Raw genomic sequence first — 22,822 nt, 5'->3', positions numbered from 1 at the left:
AAGAGAGGGCTTTATGAAAAGATAAATATGGGTTTAATGTCACCAGTAAGAAGCAATTGAGGGTAAGAATGGTGAATTTCAGTGTAATAGCAATGGCAGAGAGCAGGACTTAGCATAGTGGCCTCCTGTTCCATAAACCACAGGACATTAATTTTCATGGGGCAGACAATGAGTGTGTAAGTCTTCCAGCACATGGATTTTACTCCTATTATAACATTAAACAACAGAGGTGTCATCATCACAACTGATGCATTTTTTCTGGTGTATATATGGAAATAATAATGCTCTCATATCCCTCTGTTGGGTTTAGAGAAGCCATGGAAGAAACCTCTCTAACTTGGGAACTTGGGTGAAGGAATGCCTAGATGACCTGCAACGGCTGCCTTTCAAACATTCACATTTTCCTGAATATTATTTTCTGTTTGTGTAATACTGTTAAGAATTATTAGGTGCTAAAATTCAGAGCCACTTTTAAATGAGGAATTTGAATCAGAGAAGTTGAATTATTGTTCCCATACTAAAGAAGAAAAATCTCCTGTAGCCTGAGGGAGGATCTGAGTTGTGTTTCTCAGTGTGGGCTAACCCCTATGGATGTAGCCAGAGCAACACTTGGGTTTTCATTCCTTTCACTTTGCATTTCCTTCATTCTCACTCCTTCAGCATTTTTGATACATCTCATCCAACACAAAAAATTAAATCACAGAGAAAGAAAATAAATGCAATAGAAAGGAAAGCACTTGAAGCTATTTAAGAAAAATCTCATCAAAATACTGAAGGTGCTGCATTTTTATGTTTCACCTCAACTCTAAATATCAGGTACAAAACAAAGTGGGTGGGAGCAAAGTGTGAAAAGTCTTACCCTGTGTTTACACTTTGACCTGTAGACTTCCATGGCATAGAAATCCTTATATCTTTAACCCATTTTTAGTTGCTTAAAATAATACAAATGAATTGTCCACAAACCTCAATATTAAAACTTACAGAATAGCAATAGATAAAGGGAACACCCAGGTGAATGAAACCTCATTATGAAACATCTGTGCCCTGCTCAGAAGATAAGCAAACATGTTAAATGCACAAACCACGGGAATTGTGACTAAATTTATGGCATTTTTTCATTACTATTAGAAGTTACTCTGAACAACCCAGGAATGCTAAAACATTACTTTTCTCTAGTGAAGGATCCCTATGTTTGTTCAGAAAATTGTGTGGGCTCTAGTAAAGAGAATAGTAGTTGGACATATAGGAAGTGTAGAAATTCTTGTAGGTATGTTTCTTTTAGTCCCAGAACTGTCTCACTTTGTCTCACAGTCTATATGACCATTTTCAGGAAAAACAAACCCCAACCACCATTGGCTTTCCACCAAATGAGGGGAGAAAAAAAGCAAAAAAAATCAACAAAAAAGCCCTAATAATGAAATTTCTTCTACTGAGTTACAAAGTACATTGCAGGTGAACTGGAACTAAACACCAAGAAATTAAATGTAAAGAGTAATTGCCTGGAACTAGCTCGACCTGATTTTGTAATCCATGTCTAACTTCAGTAGTTCGATGGATAATCTTTTTAGCTGTGAACTTACATAACTCTGTTTTGGTGAGCTAGAAGGGATGAACCCAGAGTTCAGACCAACATCACTTTGCTGTATCACTAAAAATCTCTTTGAAGTTCTCTAGACTAAAAGCAAGTATGGTTGGGGGGAAAGTTTCATCCTAAGAGAGTACTCCTGGGAAAGACTCAGTGGAACCTGAATGAGGTTGTTTAAATAAATAGGCAAACACAAACAAAGGCAGAAATCTTATTTCACATGTATTACTTCTGTAGAATATATTATTCTCAAAGACTAAGCTGTAAAACAGCAGAACCCCAAGTAGGATTGAATTATTCTTCAGTATGTGTAATAGGGCATTCATCAGGGTATGGAATAATTTCAGTGAATGATTGTAAACCTAATGAGTTCCATAACTATAAGAAGAAAACATTCTAATGAGTTCAACAAACACAGTTTCTTTATATAAATAATATGTTAATAAGAGGAAAAACCTTGGATAAGACCAAGTAATTTGTGAAAAAGTATATCTGATTGCCTATACAAAAAGCCATGATCTCATTTCTTTTTTACATTTACCCAGTACTGAAATGGCCTTTTGAAATATATTTTAGAGCTTCCAATTTCCTCTGCACGTGTCTTTCTCCTGTGATTTTTCTCATTTGATTTTTTCCTTGCTGCTTCTCTATCATTCTCCTATCTAAGCCAGTTCACTTACACATTGAAATGAATTTTTTGTGCAGTGGATAGGAACCTCTTCCCTCTTCCTTGCTGATGTAAAACATCCAATGAAGAATTAATTGCTTGTTCATGCAGGGGCATCTTTTCCTACTTCTCAAAGCATGATGCTGTTTCTGCATTAAAGCCAATGACTTGGAACCTCTTTTTAATCTTATTGGCACTGGAAAAGGAGTTAACTAAATACAGAGGGGTGTAGGCTTGTGTTAGGGATAACTTCAAGCTCTCACGGGTGGTTTATGTTTCTACGTGAATAGTGTTCCCATCCTGAGGATAGCTCTACTGGGTGGACCAATTACACTGACAATTATCAATCACACTGTGGGAGCAGCTCTGAAGTCTCAGTGTAAGGAGCAGGCTACAAGATGCCAAATTTGTTACTCTAACAAGGAGGAAAAGAGACAGAGGAAAGAAGAATGGGAATGAGTTGCTGAGGAGTTTAAAGAATAGCTACTTAATTGTCTCAAAAGTATAGTTGTGCTCCAAAGGTTTCATCCCTTGGTCTGTGCAAGTTCAAATACGAAGCCCTGCTTATGGGAAGTTGAGATGAATGAGCAGTTGTTAGTGTAAGATTAATTGCTTTGGAACTCTGAGTCTTTCTAACAGAAAGAATTAGGAGTTGCTTTTTCTTGTATAAGGGATATGAGTGAAGTGCATTGCTAGTGAATTTCTGGCTTTGTTCATCTTGCTTTCTGTACAGCACATCTCATTATATGCAAAAGCTTTGAGTTGATGATTAGCATCTGCAGCTTTGTTTAAGATAGTTGATCTTTGGTATTATTCTCTAAAGCCCAGTGGTGGTTGTGTTGCTTTTTTTGTCTTGCTGTGGTCACAAGATGAAACTTCCATTGTTTTTTAACAGAGGAGTAAAAATATTTCTACTGAGACACAGAATCTCAATCTTCTGTTGAGAAATAGAAGCACCCAGGAGTTCAGAAGCAGCTCAAATGATACGGCTGCTAAGAAACAACACCATCATTTTGTTTGGATCCTCCACCCACGGCCGCAGGAATGTGTCAGAACAGAAATGCCGCGCGCTGGGGAATCGCATGATCCCTGCTTTGGTTTCTGTTCTGAACCTCTGCAGGAGCAGCTGGGCTGGCTGCTGTCCCCACAGCAGCGTGGTACCTGGCACTGTCACTGCTATGGGCACACAGGGGGTGAGGTGCCAACAGTGGGAGAGGGCTCAGGCACAGCCTGCAGTGCCGCAGCTCCGGACGCGGCGTTGGGAGCGCACCCCTGCTCCTCCAGGAGCAGCAGGAGCTTCGGGCAGCTGTCTGCAGGCCAGGTGCTCCTGATACTCCTCCGGCTTGGGCTGCACATGCCATTTAAACAGTAGTACTTCTTCTAAAAATATCCCACGAAGTTATTTGGGAGGCATTGTTTCTGAAAAGCATGGCACTCAGTCTTTGGGGTTTGGTGTAGAACCACGGGTGCATAGAAAGAGAGAATTTGGCTTCCTCTTCCTCTCTTTTTCTTTCAGTCTGTCTCCCATCTCTCTTTGAGAAGATGAGATTATTGAACTACAAATGACAAAGCTACTTCAGAATTAAGAGAGTAAGAGGGGTTCTGAGTGTAAATGGGATGAAGAGAAAGACAGCAAGGAGTCTTAACTATGAGGGATGCAGCAGAATAGAGGGATAAAACACTCATGGCAGCAGAAGTGTTTGGATACAAGGAACAGAAAAAGCTGGGAAAAGAGAGCAGTTTTGGGGAGGAGTGTTGAATACCAGCCAGCTGGCCAGGTTATGCATCTACTTGTCTGAGGTATTTGTAATGTATTGCATTACCTGCAGATTAAGAGCTCAGTTCAAAAGACAGTGTGGGAAGAGATCTCCAGGAAGAGGGCAGGTGGTGTAGCTGTATTAAGCCCTTAACCCTTGAAGCTGAAAACTTAAGCAATTAGAGACTCAGAGACATAAAGAAGAAAACTGGTTCTGGTCTGAGTTTCCACAGAGTCTGTTATCCCTTCCTACTAACTTTCAGTTCTGGTTAATCTTCATGTGCTTTTAGGGCAGCTTAGTACACTAAGAATTGTTTTCCTGGGTGGATAATTGCTTCCCAGTCCTTACGGGTAATAGGTAACTGTGGAAATGAGATTTGCCCCTTACATCTGGAAGGGGAAAGCTCTTTGCTATTTTGTTCATATTTTAGCATAAGCCTTCCAAATCACTGTGTAGATTATAAGGAAGTGTAGCAGTGTGACTCACACGGGCTGATAAAGCCCAAGAAGGAAATACGTATGTGATTATAAGGACATATTTTCAGTGTGTGCTGCTCAGGCAGAATACACCCACAATCACAGTGATTTTCTGTTTATATATTTAGTGTCCTCCTTAAGCAGTGGGTGGAACAAATGTGACTGAAGAGTGTGAGTGTATAAGTGGAGGGCGTTTGTGTAGCTGAACAAGAGTTAGAGGGATTGTAATATTGAAAGTCGTGCTTAGCAGTTCTGTTAATTCATCCTTAACTAATGGGGACATGCAGAGTGAAGTCATTAGCTCACAGTAAGTTTATTGCTGTCAGTCATCTGTGTTCCTCTTGCTATTTTCACAGGGGGAAATAACTCAGAAAATAAGACTGAGAGAGATTGTTTTGGGGGATCCAGGCTGAATTTGAAAAGTTGCTGTGCCTTTATGTAATCTCTTCTCTGAAACATTCAGTATGGATTGTATAACTGGGTCAAATTGGAATTGATGAGCTTATTGAACCAAATGCACATCAACCCATTTGGCTGCTGACCCCACTATTCAGGGGGAAACACCCTTTTATTTTAGAGTCCCCAAGTGGTGGGGTGCTATTCTGCTCCTCTGTCACTTAGGGGGAGTTCTACTGCAGTAAACATGGAACAGTGTGTCCCTAAATTTGAAAACTACCCTTTGTCCAGGCTGAGTAACCAGGTGATTCTGTTAGTGCCGCCAGGGTCTGTGAGGATGATGCCCTACATCTGAGCAATGTGAGTGCACATATTCAACCCTCCTGCTGATCATCTCTGCTGGGTACATGCCAGTTTGCTGTGCTGGCTGAACCTCAGGGTAGGGCATTGCACGAGAGCCCCTGACACTGTCACCAGCAGCCAGCTCCTTTGGCACCTTCTGCTGTGACACATGCACTGAGATCTCCTGCAGTGACCTGCTCCTGGCCCGGGCCTTATGCAAGTCCCAGGGAAGTGCTGACACCAGGGGTCTGCTGTACTTAACCAGCAAAGCAGCAAGGGTGCTGGGCTGCAGCTCTGCTTTCCCACTGGGACAGGGCATCCTTTCCTCCTGCAGGATGTGCAGGCTGCACAGAGCAGGGATGTCTGTGATGCATGACACAACAAAATGTATGAGAGAATTAATTTTTCCAGACAACTCTCATTGGTGCAAGGCAATGTTTTTTGGAGTCAGGGTTGGGTGACTGCATGTGCAGCTGCTGTTGCTATACAAGGGCCTGGCAGTTTGGTGCAGGTGTAGCCAGCACTGAGGGTTCCAGTGCTCAGGTGGTTGCAGGTGCCTCTGTGCCACGGAAACAAAAGGAACTTGAGGAGAGCAGTAACTCCCCTAAAAGAGTCCCAGAGGAATGGGACATCTCAGGAGCCAGTGACTCAGGCTGTGTGAGTGTCAGCTGGGCACCAGGGTGAGGTGGCACAGCCTGCTAAGGGTCTTGATGAGGAAAAGCATGTAATTCTACCCTTTAGACTGTATAGTTTCTGTGACTGGATAATGAAATTTTTATTGTGACAAAATTGTTGAGGGGACACAGTGGACAGTTTATCAGTGCTTCCCAGGATGATAATGTGTGAAATAGGCCAGAGGAGTTTTTCTAGGAAGGAAGGCCCTTGTGGGATGTGCAGGCCACATGGCCAACTGGCATGTTTCTGTGCAAATAGCAGCCAGAGCAGAGAGCTCCACAGCCACAGGAGCAAACCCAGGAGGAGCACAAAGGGATGGGAGCACTGTAGCCTGAATCCATTGTAAATAGTGCTGGATTACCAGTGAGAGAGCTGGAATGTTGCAATTTATTGCAGTGTGCTTTGAATGAATACTGCAGACACTCAAGATGTTTGAACTATGGATTTTTCAAGCACTTGCTTATGCTCATTCTTACATTATAAATGAAGCAGATCTTTTATTATACAGTGCTATAGATTTTTAAAATATCTCTTAGTGTAGGAATCATGTAGTCATTTGTGAGTTTTTCAGGTTAAATAGATTGTGGATGTGTTAAACAGAAAATAAGCACTGTACTTTTTTTGCCAAATACACAGTGACACTTCATTTTCTGGTCTTTGCTAGTGTCATGATGTACTTTGCTGCTGAGATCTGCAGCTGTTCATTTACACGTTAATCTAGTCCACACATGAATGAAGGTAGGAAATTATAGTGGCATTAATTTCCTTTAGTAAGTGCCTGAAGTGGAAACAAAACCCCTTAAAATAAGTCTGATTAATATTTATGAGTACCTTGAGACCCCCCCCAATTAGATGCAGACTTGAACTCCATTAACACTCAGTTCAGTGAGGCCTGGCATTTATGGATATTGAGGTTGCTGACTTAGAATTTCAAGGTCTGTTTTATGGGATATATGGAGCTCCCACTTGCTGATGAGTATTATGCACACACAGGGATGACTGAACTCTCCAGTGCCTGGTAATCACAAATTGCTGGCCTTTCAATTGCCAACTGTAATATATTGCCATAGGTGTCATCACCCTGCACATTCAACTAACAAGCCAGACCACCCAAAAGGATTTGAAAAACAACATTCCTCCAAATGGACTTTGTTCTTTGAAATGAATTCATTTTCTGAACCAAATTATAACTAGCCTCAAAGTTCAATGTTTTGAATTCAAACTCCAGGCCAAGTTTGGAAGTGATAGATTTTAATAAGGAATGAATTGACACCACAGATAAAAAAATTTCTTATGCCTGAGGATTTTGTAATAAAAATGTTATGGTTTCTGGTTTAAAGTGTAATGGGCAGGAAAAGCAATAAGAAGACTGGGCATTTTTGCCCGTTTTATAGGGTCAGCTATGCTGAAGTGTTATTACAGCTAAATTATTACCAGTTTTGTCTGTGTTTCTGTGTGTACATACACACACACATATGTAAATATTTATGCACATGTATAAGAATATATACTGTAAAGGGCAACTGCTTTATATGGAGAGACCAGAATTATCAGCTAATATGTCCATTCCCAGATAGCATCATTCCATAGATATGATAACCCATTGATTAACAGTGCTTTTCTGTCTTAAAAATATGGATTCCTTTTGGCATTAATTAACATTGACTGCTGTCATTGTCTGATATTATGGAAGGGATATTGCAATAGCAGGATCTGCAAGGCTCTGGGATGCTTTGTCCTTCTTTACTTGCCAGGGCACTGTCATTTATCTTGACTCAAAACAAGCTTAGTTCATTTCTGTTGGGATGTTTTTAGAAAGGTTGCTGGATTATCAATAGTTACTTTAGATGTACATGCCAAAGGGAAAGGAACACAGAGGAAACAGTAATAAAATAGAGCTTTAAATTCCTTCGTGAATTTTGTTATGAACAGTGAAAGGGCACAGCAGTCAAATCAAATTGATGCCTGACAATCATGGGAGATGTGAGTTTTCCTGTGGGAAGTGATGAGATCTCATTGGCAGAGCTTCAGCTAATGCACAGACCAGAAATATTGCTCTCTCTTTGGACTTGGGTTCTTTTCTCTTCCATGGCCTCTGTGAGTTTTATTCATAGACCTTGGTGAGGACTTGAAAGAGAGGCAAGGGAAACAGTCCACTGAGGTTTAGCAGAACAAAAGAAATCCAAATGTTCTAAGATATGGAAATGCAATAATGAACCCCAATTATCTATGTGTGCAATATCTATACTGTTACAATTAATAATTTATTGTCCCAATGTCCTGGATTAGAAGATTTTTAAAGATTCATTAGGATTGACTTTCTTCTTTGGGATGCTCTTAGGTAGTTTGAAGATTGAGCACTGTAATTTGGGAGAAGACACATTGCCTTTTGCAGATGCAGAGGTTCAATTCGTGCTTCAAGCACAAAATTAAATTCGGAATTAGCTAGAGACCGAATAATCCCTTTTACAAATTTGTGAAATGCCTTTGCTAAAGTGCATCAGAACTTGTCCTTTCTTCTTCAGTTTTTCATTCACATTCTCTGAGAAGCAATTTCTCCATCACAGTGTTGTGTTCCATTTCCAATTGGAACTCACATCCAAATTATCTGTGGGCTGCAGTTTTCCTGGTGCCCTGGCACTCTATCCTACAAAATGCTTTTTCACAGCAGGTCATTGATCTTCTAGTCTAGCTTGAAGGTAGCTGAAATGTCAATATAGCTTCTAGCCATTTTTTTCTGTTCTTTTTTTCCAGTGATGTATGAATTATAATAATACTGAAAATGTATTCCCTAATCACTGGCTAAGGATTAGGGATTGGTACCATGGAAATTCTTCCCCCATATCGAAGCCATATCTTAAATTGGAAAACACACCAAGAAAACTAATACTGTCCTTTTAATACTGTTCTTTTTGACCCTCTACATTACCTGCTGTATTTTCTATAAACAATGAAGTTTATGACATTAAAAATTACAAAATAATTACTCAGCTGACTATATCCCAAGAGAGTAAAAGGCCTGTATGCCCATGCATTGCTTCAGTAAGAGCACTAAATGTTTGAAAATTACTCAATCATGCAAAATAATAATAATAAAATGTTGGCAGGAACAATTGCAGTTTCTTGCCCACCTCTGTCCATGCTGACAGTAGCAAGCACTGCTAGGTGACAGTGTCCTTCATCTGAGGCCAAATCTCATCAGTGAAATATGGATTCAAAGTTAAGAATGCACAGGAGAGGGAGGGAGTGGATTTGCTTCCTTAGCTGTAAGTGAAGTGTTTTAGTGGCAGTAAGGATGTGGCACAGCCAGAGGCAGCAATGCTCTATTTCAGGCATGGGATGAGGCTTTTGGTGTTTCTGGTGCTGCCCAGGAATCTGGAATGGCAGCAGCACAAGGGAATAGATACCAGAGATAAATGCAGAGACCAGATGTGTCAGGAGAGCTTCAGCCACAATACTGCAGCTTATTTGCAAAGAAATAATGTAATCATAGATCAGATGGGAAAGAACAAACTTCTCGTGGCACACTCTAAAAGAATCACAAGAATTTGTGAAATGTGTCTTGTGATGTTAAAGGGAAGGGCCAAAGGGAGGGGTCAGAGTGGATCAGGGAGGTACCAAGTGCAGGGCAGTGGAGAGGAGGGGCATGAAAGGGTCTGGTTGAGTGTCAGGATGCTTCTCTGACGAGTTCTCCCTCTGATCACTACAGACTGTCCCAGCTCTTCACTAACTCACTGCACTCTCGTTATAACAAGTCCTAATAGTTATAGCAAGCAGAAGAAAGTTCTGTCTAAACCACAGATCCTGCTTTCTAGAGCATCCAGCTTCCCACGTAATTTATGAAATCTGAGGACATCTGAAACTAGAGTGCTGTGAGTTGAAATCTGCTATATTTGCAACTCCTGGCTCGATAAGTCTGCGGTGCTCCGCGAATGAAGCATTAAATGGTGCTGTATTTTTAAACTTGCAAAGACTTTCGAATTCTGTGAGCAGTGATTTTTGCATTTTAACTGGTTTGACTCCTTGCTCTCTCTAGGGGAAATGGAAGAGTTAGAAACCCTGTGGCTGACTGGTATTTGTCACAACGAGAAGAACGAAGTCATGAGCAGCCAGCTGGACATCGACAACATGGCAGGAGTGTTTTACATGCTCGCAGCAGCCATGGCACTCAGCTTAATAACCTTTGTCTGGGAGCACTTATTTTACTGGAAACTCAGATTCTGCTTCACTGGAGTCTGCTCAGATAGGCCAGGATTGCTGTTCTCAATCAGCAGGGTCAGTACTGCTGTCATTTTTCCCCTTTAGGCAACAGAAGGAATAAACGCTGCCTCCATAAAATATTATCCTTCCTTTTATTCCCACCTGAACATTTAAAATCCAGGTTAGAGCAGCAGTGTGATGCTCTGGAGTAGTCAATGGGCTTAGGATGTACTTGCACCCCTTGGGAAGTCTTAATCCATTGGATTTTTTAGGGTATGAATTATTTTATACCAGGATAATCAGTAATTGAATACTGAAAACAAATACAGTAAAGGGAAATTTCGATGAAGAAATGGTAGGTGCAGGAAATGTATTAATTTCCACATTAAAAATCCAAACAAAATAAATACTAATTTGATAAGAGACATTAGCTGTCAGCTTTGTGCATTTCTTAAGCAAGAGAATTTTAACTTATAAAAATACAGTGGAATATTTTTGTAAGCTTTTTTTGATAAAAAACTTGAATAAACTGTATGAGAAAAGGTCAAACACAGGTATCGTTTATGTCTGGTTAGACACTAAGGCAAGTTTTAATGATAACTTTACCAGACTCAAAGGGGATTTACTTATGCAAGAAACTGATACTTGTAAAAAATATGGAAATGTAGCTTATTCTATTATTTTTGACAAATTGGTTGGGTTTTTTCTTTATATATTTTTAAAATAGATAGAACTTTCATTAGGTAATTGATTTTTTTGGATTTTTTATAAAGCTGAGGAGAACTGAAGATGATACTAAAATGGCTAATTGCTTTAAAGTGTGCTGCAATTACCCTGTTGAGTATATTGGAGCATTTTGGAACTGCATTAAAAATAGTCTGCACTACCCTGTTGGGGATTGTCTAGAAACCACATGCACCTTAACCTCCACATTTTATATTTGAACATTATGTTTCTGGCATTTTTTATATGAAATTCTCCTAAGAATTGCAGGGGAAAAGTATTTATGCCAAAGGTAAATGTCTGAGAATTGCTAGTTCACACGGTTGGAAATGTCAATTGGGCTCACAGGAGTGACCAAAGAGGTTGACGTGAGAAAACGGGCTTCAGCCTTTTGCTCAAAATTAACTCAGATGCAGCTTGAAAAAGAGCTGGGTTTTTTGACATGTACTGAGGTAGGGATCAGAAAAGCTAAAATATGATGGCTAGAAGCCTTTTTATTTTAGTACAAGTGAAGAATACCTTAATCTCCAATAAAATAGTCCCACTACAGGCTTGTTTAGAGGGGAAACTGAATCACTGGTTTAAAATAAGAAAGTAACTATTACTGAAGATTAATTTCATTTTGTGACAAGATTAGGGAAGCCTTTGGGGTACCTTCTAATCTTGTATTGTGGAATAAGCTGGGGAGGCCAAGACAGACCACTGGTTTGTGAAATACTGGCAGTTTTTCTCCTTTGTAGTTCTAATAGATATAGCAGAAAATATTCCTCCATTTCAATGCAAGGAAATGATAAAAAGTTGGAAATGTACTTTTAATCTTTCCAGTAATGAGATAAGAAATGTTTAATTTTTCTTTATTGCTAATTAAAACTAAAATAGAAGTTGTAAAAAGTTATACCTAGTGATTTAATTTGTCTTTTATTACAGGGTATTTACAGTTGCATTCATGGAGTACACATTGAAGAGAAGAAGAAGTCTCCTGACTTTTCTTTGACCAATTCACAAACCAACATGTTAAAACTGCTGCGAACAGCGAAAAACATGACCAATATCAACCCTTCAAGAATTGACTCCCCCAAAAGAACAGCTGATTTTATTCAGAGGGGTTCTTTGATTATGGACATGGTCATGGATAAGGGAAACTTGGTATTTTCTGATAACAGATCCTTTCAGACAAAGGACAACTTTTTTGGTGACAACATAAGTGAACTGCAGACACTTCCTGGCAATCGACACAAGGACAATCTGAACAATTATGTTTTCCAAGGGCAGCATCCTCTCACACTGAATGAATCCAATCCAAATACAGTAGAGGTTGCAGTAACAACAGAAGCAAAAGTGAACTCCCGGCCCAGGCAGCTTTGGATGAAATCTGTTGAATCTTTACGCCAAGATTCTGTACGTCAGGGCCAAGGTTCCCAGAGAGAAAATGGGTCTGAGGAAAACAGGCAGCTTTCACTGAAAAGCCAAAGATTCCTTCCTGAAGAGATTGTCCATTCAGATGTCTCAGAGACATCAAGCAGAGCTACTTGCCACATGGAAGCTGAAAACAACAACAAGCACCACAAAACCAAGGACAATTTTAAAAAAAGGACAGTAGCATCAAAATACCCAAAAGACACTAGTGATGTGGAACTGACATATCTGAAAACCAAACAGGGCTCTCCACGGGATAAAATCTACACGATTGATGCTGACAAGGAGCCAGGATTCCGCTTGGACACACCTCAGTACATTGAAAACATTGTCCTTCCAGAACCTGTAGAGCTTCCCGAGGTTTACCAAGATCACAACGACAACTATAGGAAAGCCGAACACGCCAACAGGACTCCATCACATAATGAAGACAGCCTTCCAAATAATGACCAGTATAAACTCTTTGGAAAGCACTACACTCTCAAAGAAAAAAATACTTCCCTAGGTGACATGAACGATAGGTTCAGGCAGAATTCCACACACTGCAGGAGCTGTCTCTCCAACATGCCCACCTACGCGGGGCACTACTCGACCAGATCTCCCTATAAATGTGACGCATGCTTGCGGATGGGGAACCTCTATGACATTGAGGAAGATCAGATGCTGCAGGATACAACGAACTTATCACTTCCTGAAGAAATATATGAGCGTACTTGGTCACAAAGTAGTGCTCTGCAATATCATAAAAAGAATAAACTGAGGATTAGCAGGCAACACTCTTTTGATAATATCGCTGATAAATCCAGGGAAATTGATATTGGAAGACCTTCTCGCAGTATAAGCTTGAAAGAAAGAGAGAAATTTCTTCAAAGTAGTCCATATGCAAGCATGTTTAGTGTTCCCTCAAGCAAACTGTTGAGCAACAAGGCCTCACTTTTAACCCATGCTCTGGAGGACAGTAAGAGGAGCAAGTCCCTGTACGCTGTTCACTCGGATGATAACCCCTTCCTGCACTCCTATCGTGATGACCAGCATTTATCTCTTAGGCGAAGTCCAGCTGATCTTTATAAACATTCATTGCCAACAAGAGGAAGAAATGATAATTATTTAAGGTCATCCATACAGTCTACAGCATCATACTCTTCCAGGGATGGTCGGATCCATAATGACATGTACATTTCAGAGCATGTTTTGCCTTACGTTGCAAATAGGAATAGCTTGTACTCAACTCCAAGGGTTTTAAATTCCTGTAGCAATACACGTGTGTATAAGAAAAGGCCTAGCATTGAATCAGATGTTTAAATTTTCCATGAACACTTTATCTATAGGGAAGGAATAGTTGCCACCATCTTAGAGGGAGAATTTTCCTTTAACAGTATCCTGCTCTGGTAAATGATACGTAAACCTCTCCCTTTCCCAATGTACTTTTGTACATGAATAGGTAAACTGGTATGCTCTGATCTATCCTTTTAAAATATGTCTTGTTAAAAAGGATAAAAAATAGCCATTTATGTGTGCTTTATATATAAATGGCAAGTTGTACTGAAATAGCCCCAATATATGTTGGCAACTATGCTGTTTTGTACCTAATTATTTTACTATTTCGGTTATTCTAATTTATGTTGCTAAGTATCATTCAATGTACCTTTGTCCTTAGAAATGTTTAATGATTTTCTAGTGCTGGATAAGCAATATGGTATGCATGTAGTATGACACAGACAACAAGAAATAGGGATGCATTTGCACAGATTCAAAAGTAAAAGAGAACAGAAAGCTAAGACTTCCAAAAATATATTTTAGCTTCATAATCATTTTCAAAGCCAAATAATAATTAAAAAAACCCCCAAACCCCAGGACCTTAATAAATTAAATACAGTGTGTTAGCACAAAATTAGGATGTTCCTTCTAGACTGACAGACAGTAGATGGGAAGGCAGTAACCCCAAACATGTGAACTGCTGTGTACCAAAAGGAAGCCCCATGGATATTGGTTAATGTTCATGTACAAATGCTTTTCTTATATTGCACATGCACTTACCATTACAAAGTAAGTTCATTGAAAAGTTTGCAGTAATCTTGTCAGAAATTTCACAGCTGCCTAATCCAGAGTATATATTTTTAGATATCACTATATGGCACTTACTATGGAGCTGTGGACTTTATTAGTAACCTTGAGGCCTAATGTGTACGTAAGTTTGCATTTGCCCCTTACTGGTGATTACTCAGGGCTGTATAGTATTTCTTTTATTCTTTCACTTCCCAAACCAAAACCCAACCCACTGTAGTTCTTTGTTCATAGTGTATTAGTGACAACTAATTAATTGTATATTAATAGTACTAAAGCTGTTAATACAGTATCAAACACCGACAGCCATAAGTTTAGTGTGGTCAGTGAGGAGTGTGGTACCATTTATTTCCATAGACAGAGAAGGATTAATACCTTTGAAAGGACTTCTTCCTTCCACAATATTGTGCATATTTGTTGAACATCAGACCGTTTTTCAAACCTCTCCAATCAAGTCTGTTGTATAAAGTGAATATATGCACATGTAACTAAGAAACAGTATCTTTATTATCACTTACTGATACACAAAGGTATTCACATAACAGGGATGCATTGTTATATGACTTTTCCTTCTGTAGGTGTCAATCAGATTATTTCACAAATAAAATGTCTGCTACACACCCCTCCATACCCTCACTGGAATAAAAAAAAGCCACTAGATTTTAACCATGAGGGAGCATGAAAGGGAAGAGAGGAAGCCTTTCAGGAGAAGAGTGTACAGCTGCAAATTTTATTTCAACTAAAGAAGTAAATATAATTATTAATACATTTAACTACTGAAAGTGTTCCAGAGGTGGTGCTCTCCCATTTTACTGCTACTCTGAGAATTGCTTTAGGATTTTTGTGTAGAGGAAATTTAGATTATTCAAGCATTATTCCCTCCATTTCACTGAAGAACGGTGAGCAGGGAAACCATTACCACTGTGAATTGGAATATGTGAATATTATCCTAACTTTTCTCTAAACTGAAACTCTTTTCAGCAGAATCGTGCCTGTCAGCTGTAATTGAGGCATCTGCATGCCAGAGGTGCAGTATGCAAGGTGTTTAATTTAGAATAGCATACTGCAGAACAGAGTTGCAAATGAGAGATAATATAAATGGGAGATGTGTAGGGATAGTAAAAATAAAGTTTCTTGAATTTTGTTTACAGCTTTTTTAAAAATTGTACAGATTTAAACTGACTTTGGCTATCAAAGTCCAGAATGAGTTCTTGGTATTTGCAAAGGCATTTGTACCTTCACCATGATGGTGAAGGATGATATTTTTTAAGGAATGAAATGTAATGAGCTTTGGGCTTCCAAGTCTCTTTCCAGCTTCCAATAATCTCAGTATACTTTATTATAAGTATGATCAGAAAGCATATCTATGGGTATCTCTATGCTGTTTGGGTAAAAATATGTTTTGGGTATTTTTTATTCAACATTTGGTTATAATTATTGGCCCTGATTCACATGGGATGCTTTCTGATTCCTCACTGGAGGGAGTTTTTATGAACAGAAGTTCCTTACCTGCCCTTAGAGAGATTTCTTAGGAAGAATTGTGTGAGCTAAGCGGGGTTAGGATGTCTGTGGGATGAACACTACTTGTCATGAACCCAAACCTTTTCCCAAAGACACAATTATGCTTTGTTCTTATGTCTACAGGAAGGCAAATGCACTGAAGGCATAATGTTGTAATGACTATAATAAAAATATTTCAGCCAAATTTTAATATCCAGTCCAAATCATAGTATATTAACCAAAATCCAAAGTGTTTTGAACTATCTAGTGTGTTTCAGCAGATATGGAATTTGCTGATGTCGTGCCAAATCCTGCCATGGAAGTTGCTGAGCATTTTACCCAGTAAATCATAAAACTCAGTGGTGGCTCATGTCTTTCACATCATCATTAAGCTCTCAAGTATTTGTTGATTGCTCCAAGTCTTTTGTATCATCATCTCTATCTAACCAGACACACATTATATTCAATATTTATACGAGTACTGTATGGGAAGCTGTGGGAAAGAAAAATTCCCATTTACATTTTCTCTCTTGAGATTCAGTTGTAAACATCCTCAACCCAGGTGGATTTATCTTTCTGTGAAATGTACAAGCAAATTAGCTACAACAAAATATATTGCAGTGTTTGCTTTTTCTGATTTGAGCAGATTTCTGGTGACTGTAGAGATTTCTTATTATTATCTGCAATATGCAATACAACCACCTGCCCTAAACCAAAATAATGAGGCTGAGGGAAGACTTGATAATGTTGCACAGCAGTTGTTCACATGGAAATATAAGATGCTGCCTTAAAGAGGGAAAAAACCCCACCAGATACTGAAAGTAGAGGGAGTCAGAGTCTGCATGCTTTTGTTGTTGTGATCTTGGCATAAATCCGAGTTGATGAAGGGGGAAGGAGATCTGAGGCAGGGCTGAGGGCAGTACCGGTGTGCTTGCAGATGTGCTCGTGTAAAGAAGAAGCAGCTGAGAAGTTGAAGAAAAATCTTCAACAGAGCCACAAGCCACAGCTTGTGAGGCTCAGCCTAGAGCGCGTGGAATTCTGAATTTTGCCTGAGCTTTGTTGATATATTTGCACTGACTTTCAATTAAACCGAGATCAAGACTTTCTGTATTTCCCTCTCTCTCACTCTAGCTGCTGCTATACTTGAAGAGGAGAAAAGAATCTTCCTGCATAAGTGGCCATCCTTTCTGTACCTTTCTGGATGGTGCTGGTGACTTGTTACATTTTCCTGATTACAGCTCTAGCAGTTTGTTGGTCATTCCTATCACCACGATTTCCTGTGACTCCAGCTGGAACTGAATCAGGCTGTAAATGATATGGGCCATTCTTGGTAGCATGTCCTGTAGTGTTACACTGCTCCTGGACGACACCTTTTGTGGAGGCAGGATATTGAATTGCTGAGGAATGCAGTAGGTACATGGAGGTAAAACCAGATATGTAGACATACCTGCCTCTTGCTTTTTTCCCTCTTTTAAAGATATTGTAGAATTTCTTCATGTTTTTGTCTTTCCCTTTTCACCACAGTAAATTTTCCTTTTTTCTCTCAAATAGATTTTGTGTTCTGCTTGTGTTTCTTAGAACAGTGTAGCCACTCACTAATTTAAAAGCATGGAAATAAGATATTTTAATATATAAGATAAAATTAAGGAAAATTAAGAGATTTTGCATTTTTGGAAAATTTAATTTAATGTTTTTGCAGCTTTTGCTCAGAATTCATTACTCCGCTATCTAAGAAGCTTGGTTAGGAAAAAAAGAGTGCTGTGGACAAACAGAAATGAAATCACCACCAGCTCACTGTGTTTTGGCAGCATCTCATAAATACATGTCTCTTTATGGTCTTTCAGGAACACTTGAGAGGTGAAATAAGGCTCACAAGAGAAATCAGGTGTGGTTGTTGGTTTTTTTTTTTTTCCTGATGAAAGCAAATATTTTTATAGAGTTTTAAGGGAAGCAAAGGCTAGAGCTGTGAGAGTAGTTTTGGGTTTCTGTGCTGGAAGGCTAAGCTCTGTTACCAGTGGGGAGAGAGAGAGAGAGAAAGCAAGAGAAAGCAGGTTCCCTGTGGATGGAAGTTCAGAGGACTGAAGGCTCTGGAGCAGTTATGTGGGGGATGTGTCCAGAAATGTATTACCTCTCTCTGTTGACTTTTTAGAAAGCATAGGCTCCTAACTCAGATAGCTCAGTTAGGTGGGCTTAGAAAAGCAATGGTCTATTTACCCCCAGCCTCAAAAATCTGCCAGTGAGTACCAGGTTCAGCCTTGGAGGTGTTATAGGTTCCTGTGCTCATGAAAATAGGATTTTTGTTGGGGTTTGCAATACCCCCTGCATAGTTGGGGTAATAATTTGCTTTATACCATGTGACTACCCAGCAAGGGAGAAAAGTGTCAGAATCTAATCCTTGTGTAAAAAGTTTATACCTTCATATTTCTGCAGTGTAGCATGTGCACCTTAGGGATGGGGAAGATTTTGGTACTGTTCCCTCCCTTGCTGGGTTTATCAACGTAGAACAGAAACTGTTTCACAAATCTAAGGGTCTGAGAATCTGCCTGGATTTAGGAAGAATTCTCTAGGTGAAACTTTTTTTGTTATTTTACATTGCATTTAAGATGTTTGATATATAAAGCCTAGTGAAAACAGAACTTTTATGGAGAAATCCTCTCCTACTTAATATAAAAGAATAACTATCCTGTGGCTTGGCTAGATTGTGTCAAGTGTTAATCATCACATTCTGTGCTTCTTTCAAGATGAGTGTCATACATTCCCTTCTTTCCCAGCTCTGGTCCTATCTTAGTTCAAAAGTCCTTTTAAAGCAGATACCTTTCCTGAGTAGGACAGTCTGGTTTGCAACATGAAAACAGTTCTCCAGGGATAGACTTAAATTATTTTCTCAGAAATGATTTTTGTTTTTGTTAATCTAAACTTCCTTTTTACTGAGAGCTGAGCCTTCCAAACTTAGCAGTACTGAAGGAACTTCTGAAAGAACATAAAGGCCTTTCAAAGTGTGACTTATGATATGAGCCATTTCCCTGCCCAAACTCACCTGTACTGTCTTATTTAAATGTATTGGCAACATGTCAGCATTTGAGGGAGCTCAGTTTAATCACAGCTGTGTATTTCCTTGTGATGTGGGTATAAGCACAGACAGGAACATGGTGTGATGGAAGAAAGGCTCGACGTGCTGTGGCTGGAGTCACCTGTGAAGCTGTGGTTAAATGGGAGTAGCCTCAGGACTGTGCTGTCTCTTCCATGTTTCTGGTCATGCAGAGTGTCTGTCTGATGTGCCCATCCTGTCCCTGGTGTGAAGCTCCTGTCCAGTTCCTCAGCTGTCCTTGTGGAGCTGCCCCCATGCTCGCCCCATTCCCGTGTCTGTCAGAGGGGAGGTGGCTGCTTGTGCTCTCAAGGGGAGCTGCAATCCTGCCCTGCTTCTCCCTGCTCTGCTGGGGAGGGTTCCTGCACTCTCTGTAAATAAGCTCTTCGTTTATTTCCCTCACTCAAGCTTTAACTTTTTTTTCCCCCTGCTTCTCTCGACCTGTGTACAGAGTATGCGCTCTAAAAATACGTGCTCTTCCAAAGTCCTGTGGCTTTGGAAGCCAGGAATGCAGGTGTGCATCACCCTGCAATGCAGTGAAAATGCACTTGGTTCTCCTCGTGGGATCATCAGCTTTTTTGTTCCATGCTGCAGAATGTATCTGCCATGGTTTAACCTGTTTTTTTTTTAAAAAGTTTCTGCCATTCTAACAGCTGTAAGAATCCACTGCTGATTTTGTGATGATTTTGTCATATCTATAATTTAAGAACCAGAAATAATATAAGTAAAAATAAGTTACCTCACTATTTACCAGGTTTTTGTTGTTTTGCGCTTAAATGACAATTTTTACTCCTTTTGCTTAATTCTTTACCTGTATTGGAAACAAGGCTAAATTAGTAGAGAATATAGCCATGCTGTAACATTGTCATGCAATACCTTTATTAATAGATAACCACACTAAATATAGTATTACATATTTAAAAGAGAGATGGGTTCAACTCTCCAACTCTTAAAAAGTAGTGGTGATAAGCAGTTATACTATTAGATGTTTTGTCCTTTCCCTTTTGTATTAGTATTTGTTTTCACTAAGATATTTCAAAAATTATATTTCTGTGCACGTTAGAAAACTGTGAAAATAAATACCAATAAATATTGTGATACTTATTCAGTGCACTGTAAAGTTCCAAGTGAGATGATACTTTGCTTCTGGGAATTGGTGAAAGTTTCCTCACTTCTCAGAAATGGTACTAAGCTTTAATGTGGGAAAATGGTAATATTTACAGTGACATGAAATTTTAATGGAGAATGTCTTGTTTTGCATTTCTGGTACTATTCGAAGAAATGATATGTTTTTCTCAGCAAATGCATTATGAGATTACATTTTTAAATTTGTTTTGTGCATTGCAGTACATAAGAATAACCGCTTTGAAGAGATTTGTGTTACTTCATTACTACAGCATTCTTTTGTCTGATAATTTTTTTCCTGAGCCCGTTGAATAATGGTATTTAATGGCAAAAACCTTTTTGGGAATGTATTTTGGCTTCTGTCTCACATTGCAAACCCTGAACTTGGACTCAGTGATGCAGTGGAAGGCCCTGGTGAGGCTGCTCTGCCTTTCTGCGCTCCTGGGGACGGGGACCTTCCTTGTTCCCAGCTGGGACCAGATTAGAGGAGTCCAGGACACTTTTGGAGGATGTGCTGTGCAACAATGCAAGTGTAAATGATCCTCAAAAGTGAAAATATAAAGAAATTGGAGACTCACAGTTAGCCACACTGGTTGGGGGGGTGGTCTGTGACAGGGGTCTGCAGTTTCTGGAGGAGATGATAATTTTTAACTAAAGTAATTTGAATTCTACTTAAGTTTCTGAAAGTAACTGAAAAAGCGGGAGTTTCCTTTTTCTTTTAAAGCCAAAGTCTTTATGTTTTCATATGAGGTTTCACAGGAAAATGGGCCAAAGAATACAATTAAATATGCAAATGGTTAATCCTATGGAAAAGGGTATCCTGTTATCTTGATATGCACAAGCATATTAATGGTAATAGGAACAATGTGTGTAATTTTCCTGTATATTGCTATGTAGGTTGCACTATTTTGAATGACACAAGCCTGATATTTTAATTACCAAATACCATAAGATGCTGTTTATTAATAGTTTAAACTTGTTAACCTAAATATATATACAGTATACACAGGCGTGCGTGCATACACCTTCCAACCAGTCATGCGTGAGTAATCTCCCAGAGCTGTGGGACACATTTCAGCAGTGCTTTATTTTAAGTGGTTTTCTCCTTTCCAATCCTCCCACATCTAGAAATCCTCTAGCAGCTTTTATTGTAGTGTTTGATACTGGGTACAGAAGGGGCTAAAGGATGGTTTGGGTCAGGATTGCTCTGTGCTAGGACACATTCAGAGAGTTGCTGTCCAAAAGAGCTGGAATTGATGCTTGCTGTAATAACCAAACCAAGGAAAAGGATGGCTTTTCATGATGGTTTAAAAAACTTGGCCAGAGAGGCTGTATTGGCCTGGTGACTGACCTTAAACTCAGACTGACCTTAAACTCGGTGTTAGCTCATGTGATCCACATCTGATCATTGTTACTTTAGGCAGCTGAGGAAGGATCCTCCAGAACAAAATCCCCAGGGAAGAGGAGCTGGTGTGTGCACCAGTGTGTTCTCCCATGCAGACTGGGCACGCTCCAAAATGGGTTTTGCATGCCAGGCAGGATTTAGCAGTGGTGAGTAAGGCATAATCACATCTCTCCATGCACAGGCTTTTGTTCTTGATAGTACTGGTGATGTGGAGATTTCCCCTGAGGAATGGGTGTGGTATTTGGCTTCTTTCTAAATTTATACTGCTCTAACTAAAACTTAAAAAAAACCCTTGGAATCATTTGTTGGAAGTAATTACTGTGCTGTTTTTGAAAGAGAAAGTTGTATAATTACCAAATTTTCCACCTTAACCAAGAAACAATAAATTCTGTAGGGTCAGATTTTATTTACTGCTCATTGCAAGTATGTTTTGGAGCAGAACTTGGTTTCAAGAAAATTTTTGCTCAGCCTATTATTACCTGGTCTAGATTTGGGTACCAAATGTGGACAAAACACCTCTTGACTTAAATGGGGTGTTGGAGGGAGTGATGGGAGGGCAGATCCTGAGTGCAGTTCAGGCTCAGATTTTAAAAATCCCCATGTTTTAAAATGTCATATTGCAAAGGTTTGGAAATTGCATCATGTTAAATTGTGTGCAGCTAGGAAGGAAACCAGTGCAATTCTAGTAAGAGCTGTTAGCACTTTATATTGATATCAGTATAATATTTTGGAATAGTCTTGCTCATTTCAGAACATCCATTTTGCACCAATGATGAACAGCCTGATCTCTCTGTCTTCACACTCACACCCACATGCACAGTGGATCTCGTGCCTTCCCTGCTAAAACCAGGAGGCACAAACAGAATTCATTAAAGTGTTAGGCAAACTCCTACCTGATTCTTAACACATCACTGCATTTTATGCAAAATTTGCATCCATACATGTCAGGGTCTCACTAGCACTTCACCTGTGAGTTAATAATGTTGATTTTAATTCATCAGATTCAAATTCACACTAAACCTCAAGGGCATTTTGTGCTTCCTTTCATCCTGTTTAAGGATACTTGTGGGCTAAGATGAAACACTAATATTTCTGTGCTGCTAAACAAAACCCACCAGAAATATTTTGAAATCTCAAATTACACTTTGAAAAACATTTTTTACCTGTTTACTTGAATAATGTCAATTTAATGTATTGTCTTGATCAGTTTTTGTACATATACATGTGTATATATATTAAGCTATATATAAATATGTATATGTATAAAGTTTTTTGGGGAAAATGAGGGACAAGACAGAAATTCAGAGTTGTGACAAAGATTCTATAATAATTTATTAATAGTTTCAAGTAATGTATTGTTGTTTTGAATTTGATTAGAAGTTAATTGCAGATGAACTGTGAAAAAT

General features: G+C 39.2%; 1 protein-coding gene across 1 annotated transcript in view; it reads left to right on the top strand.

The window, feature by feature from the left end:
* The window catches only part of GRIN2A (glutamate ionotropic receptor NMDA type subunit 2A), a 146,576-nt gene extending 132,977 nt beyond the window's left edge, over positions 1 to 13,599 (top strand). The window contains exons 13-14 of the mRNA XM_066560689.1: positions 9,935 to 10,173; positions 11,749 to 13,599. Coding sequence (XP_066416786.1) covers positions 9,935 to 10,173; positions 11,749 to 13,539 — 2,030 coding nt within the window. The 3' untranslated portion in view covers positions 13,540 to 13,599. The remainder of the gene's footprint in view (positions 1 to 9,934; positions 10,174 to 11,748) is intronic.
* Positions 13,600 to 22,822: the final 9,223 nt, after the last annotated feature.

The sequence above is a fragment of the Molothrus aeneus genome, chromosome 16, assembly GCF_037042795.1.
Source record: "Molothrus aeneus isolate 106 chromosome 16, BPBGC_Maene_1.0, whole genome shotgun sequence".
NCBI lineage: Eukaryota > Metazoa > Chordata > Aves > Passeriformes > Icteridae > Molothrus > Molothrus aeneus.
This window is presented reverse-complemented; position numbering and strand designations above follow the sequence as displayed.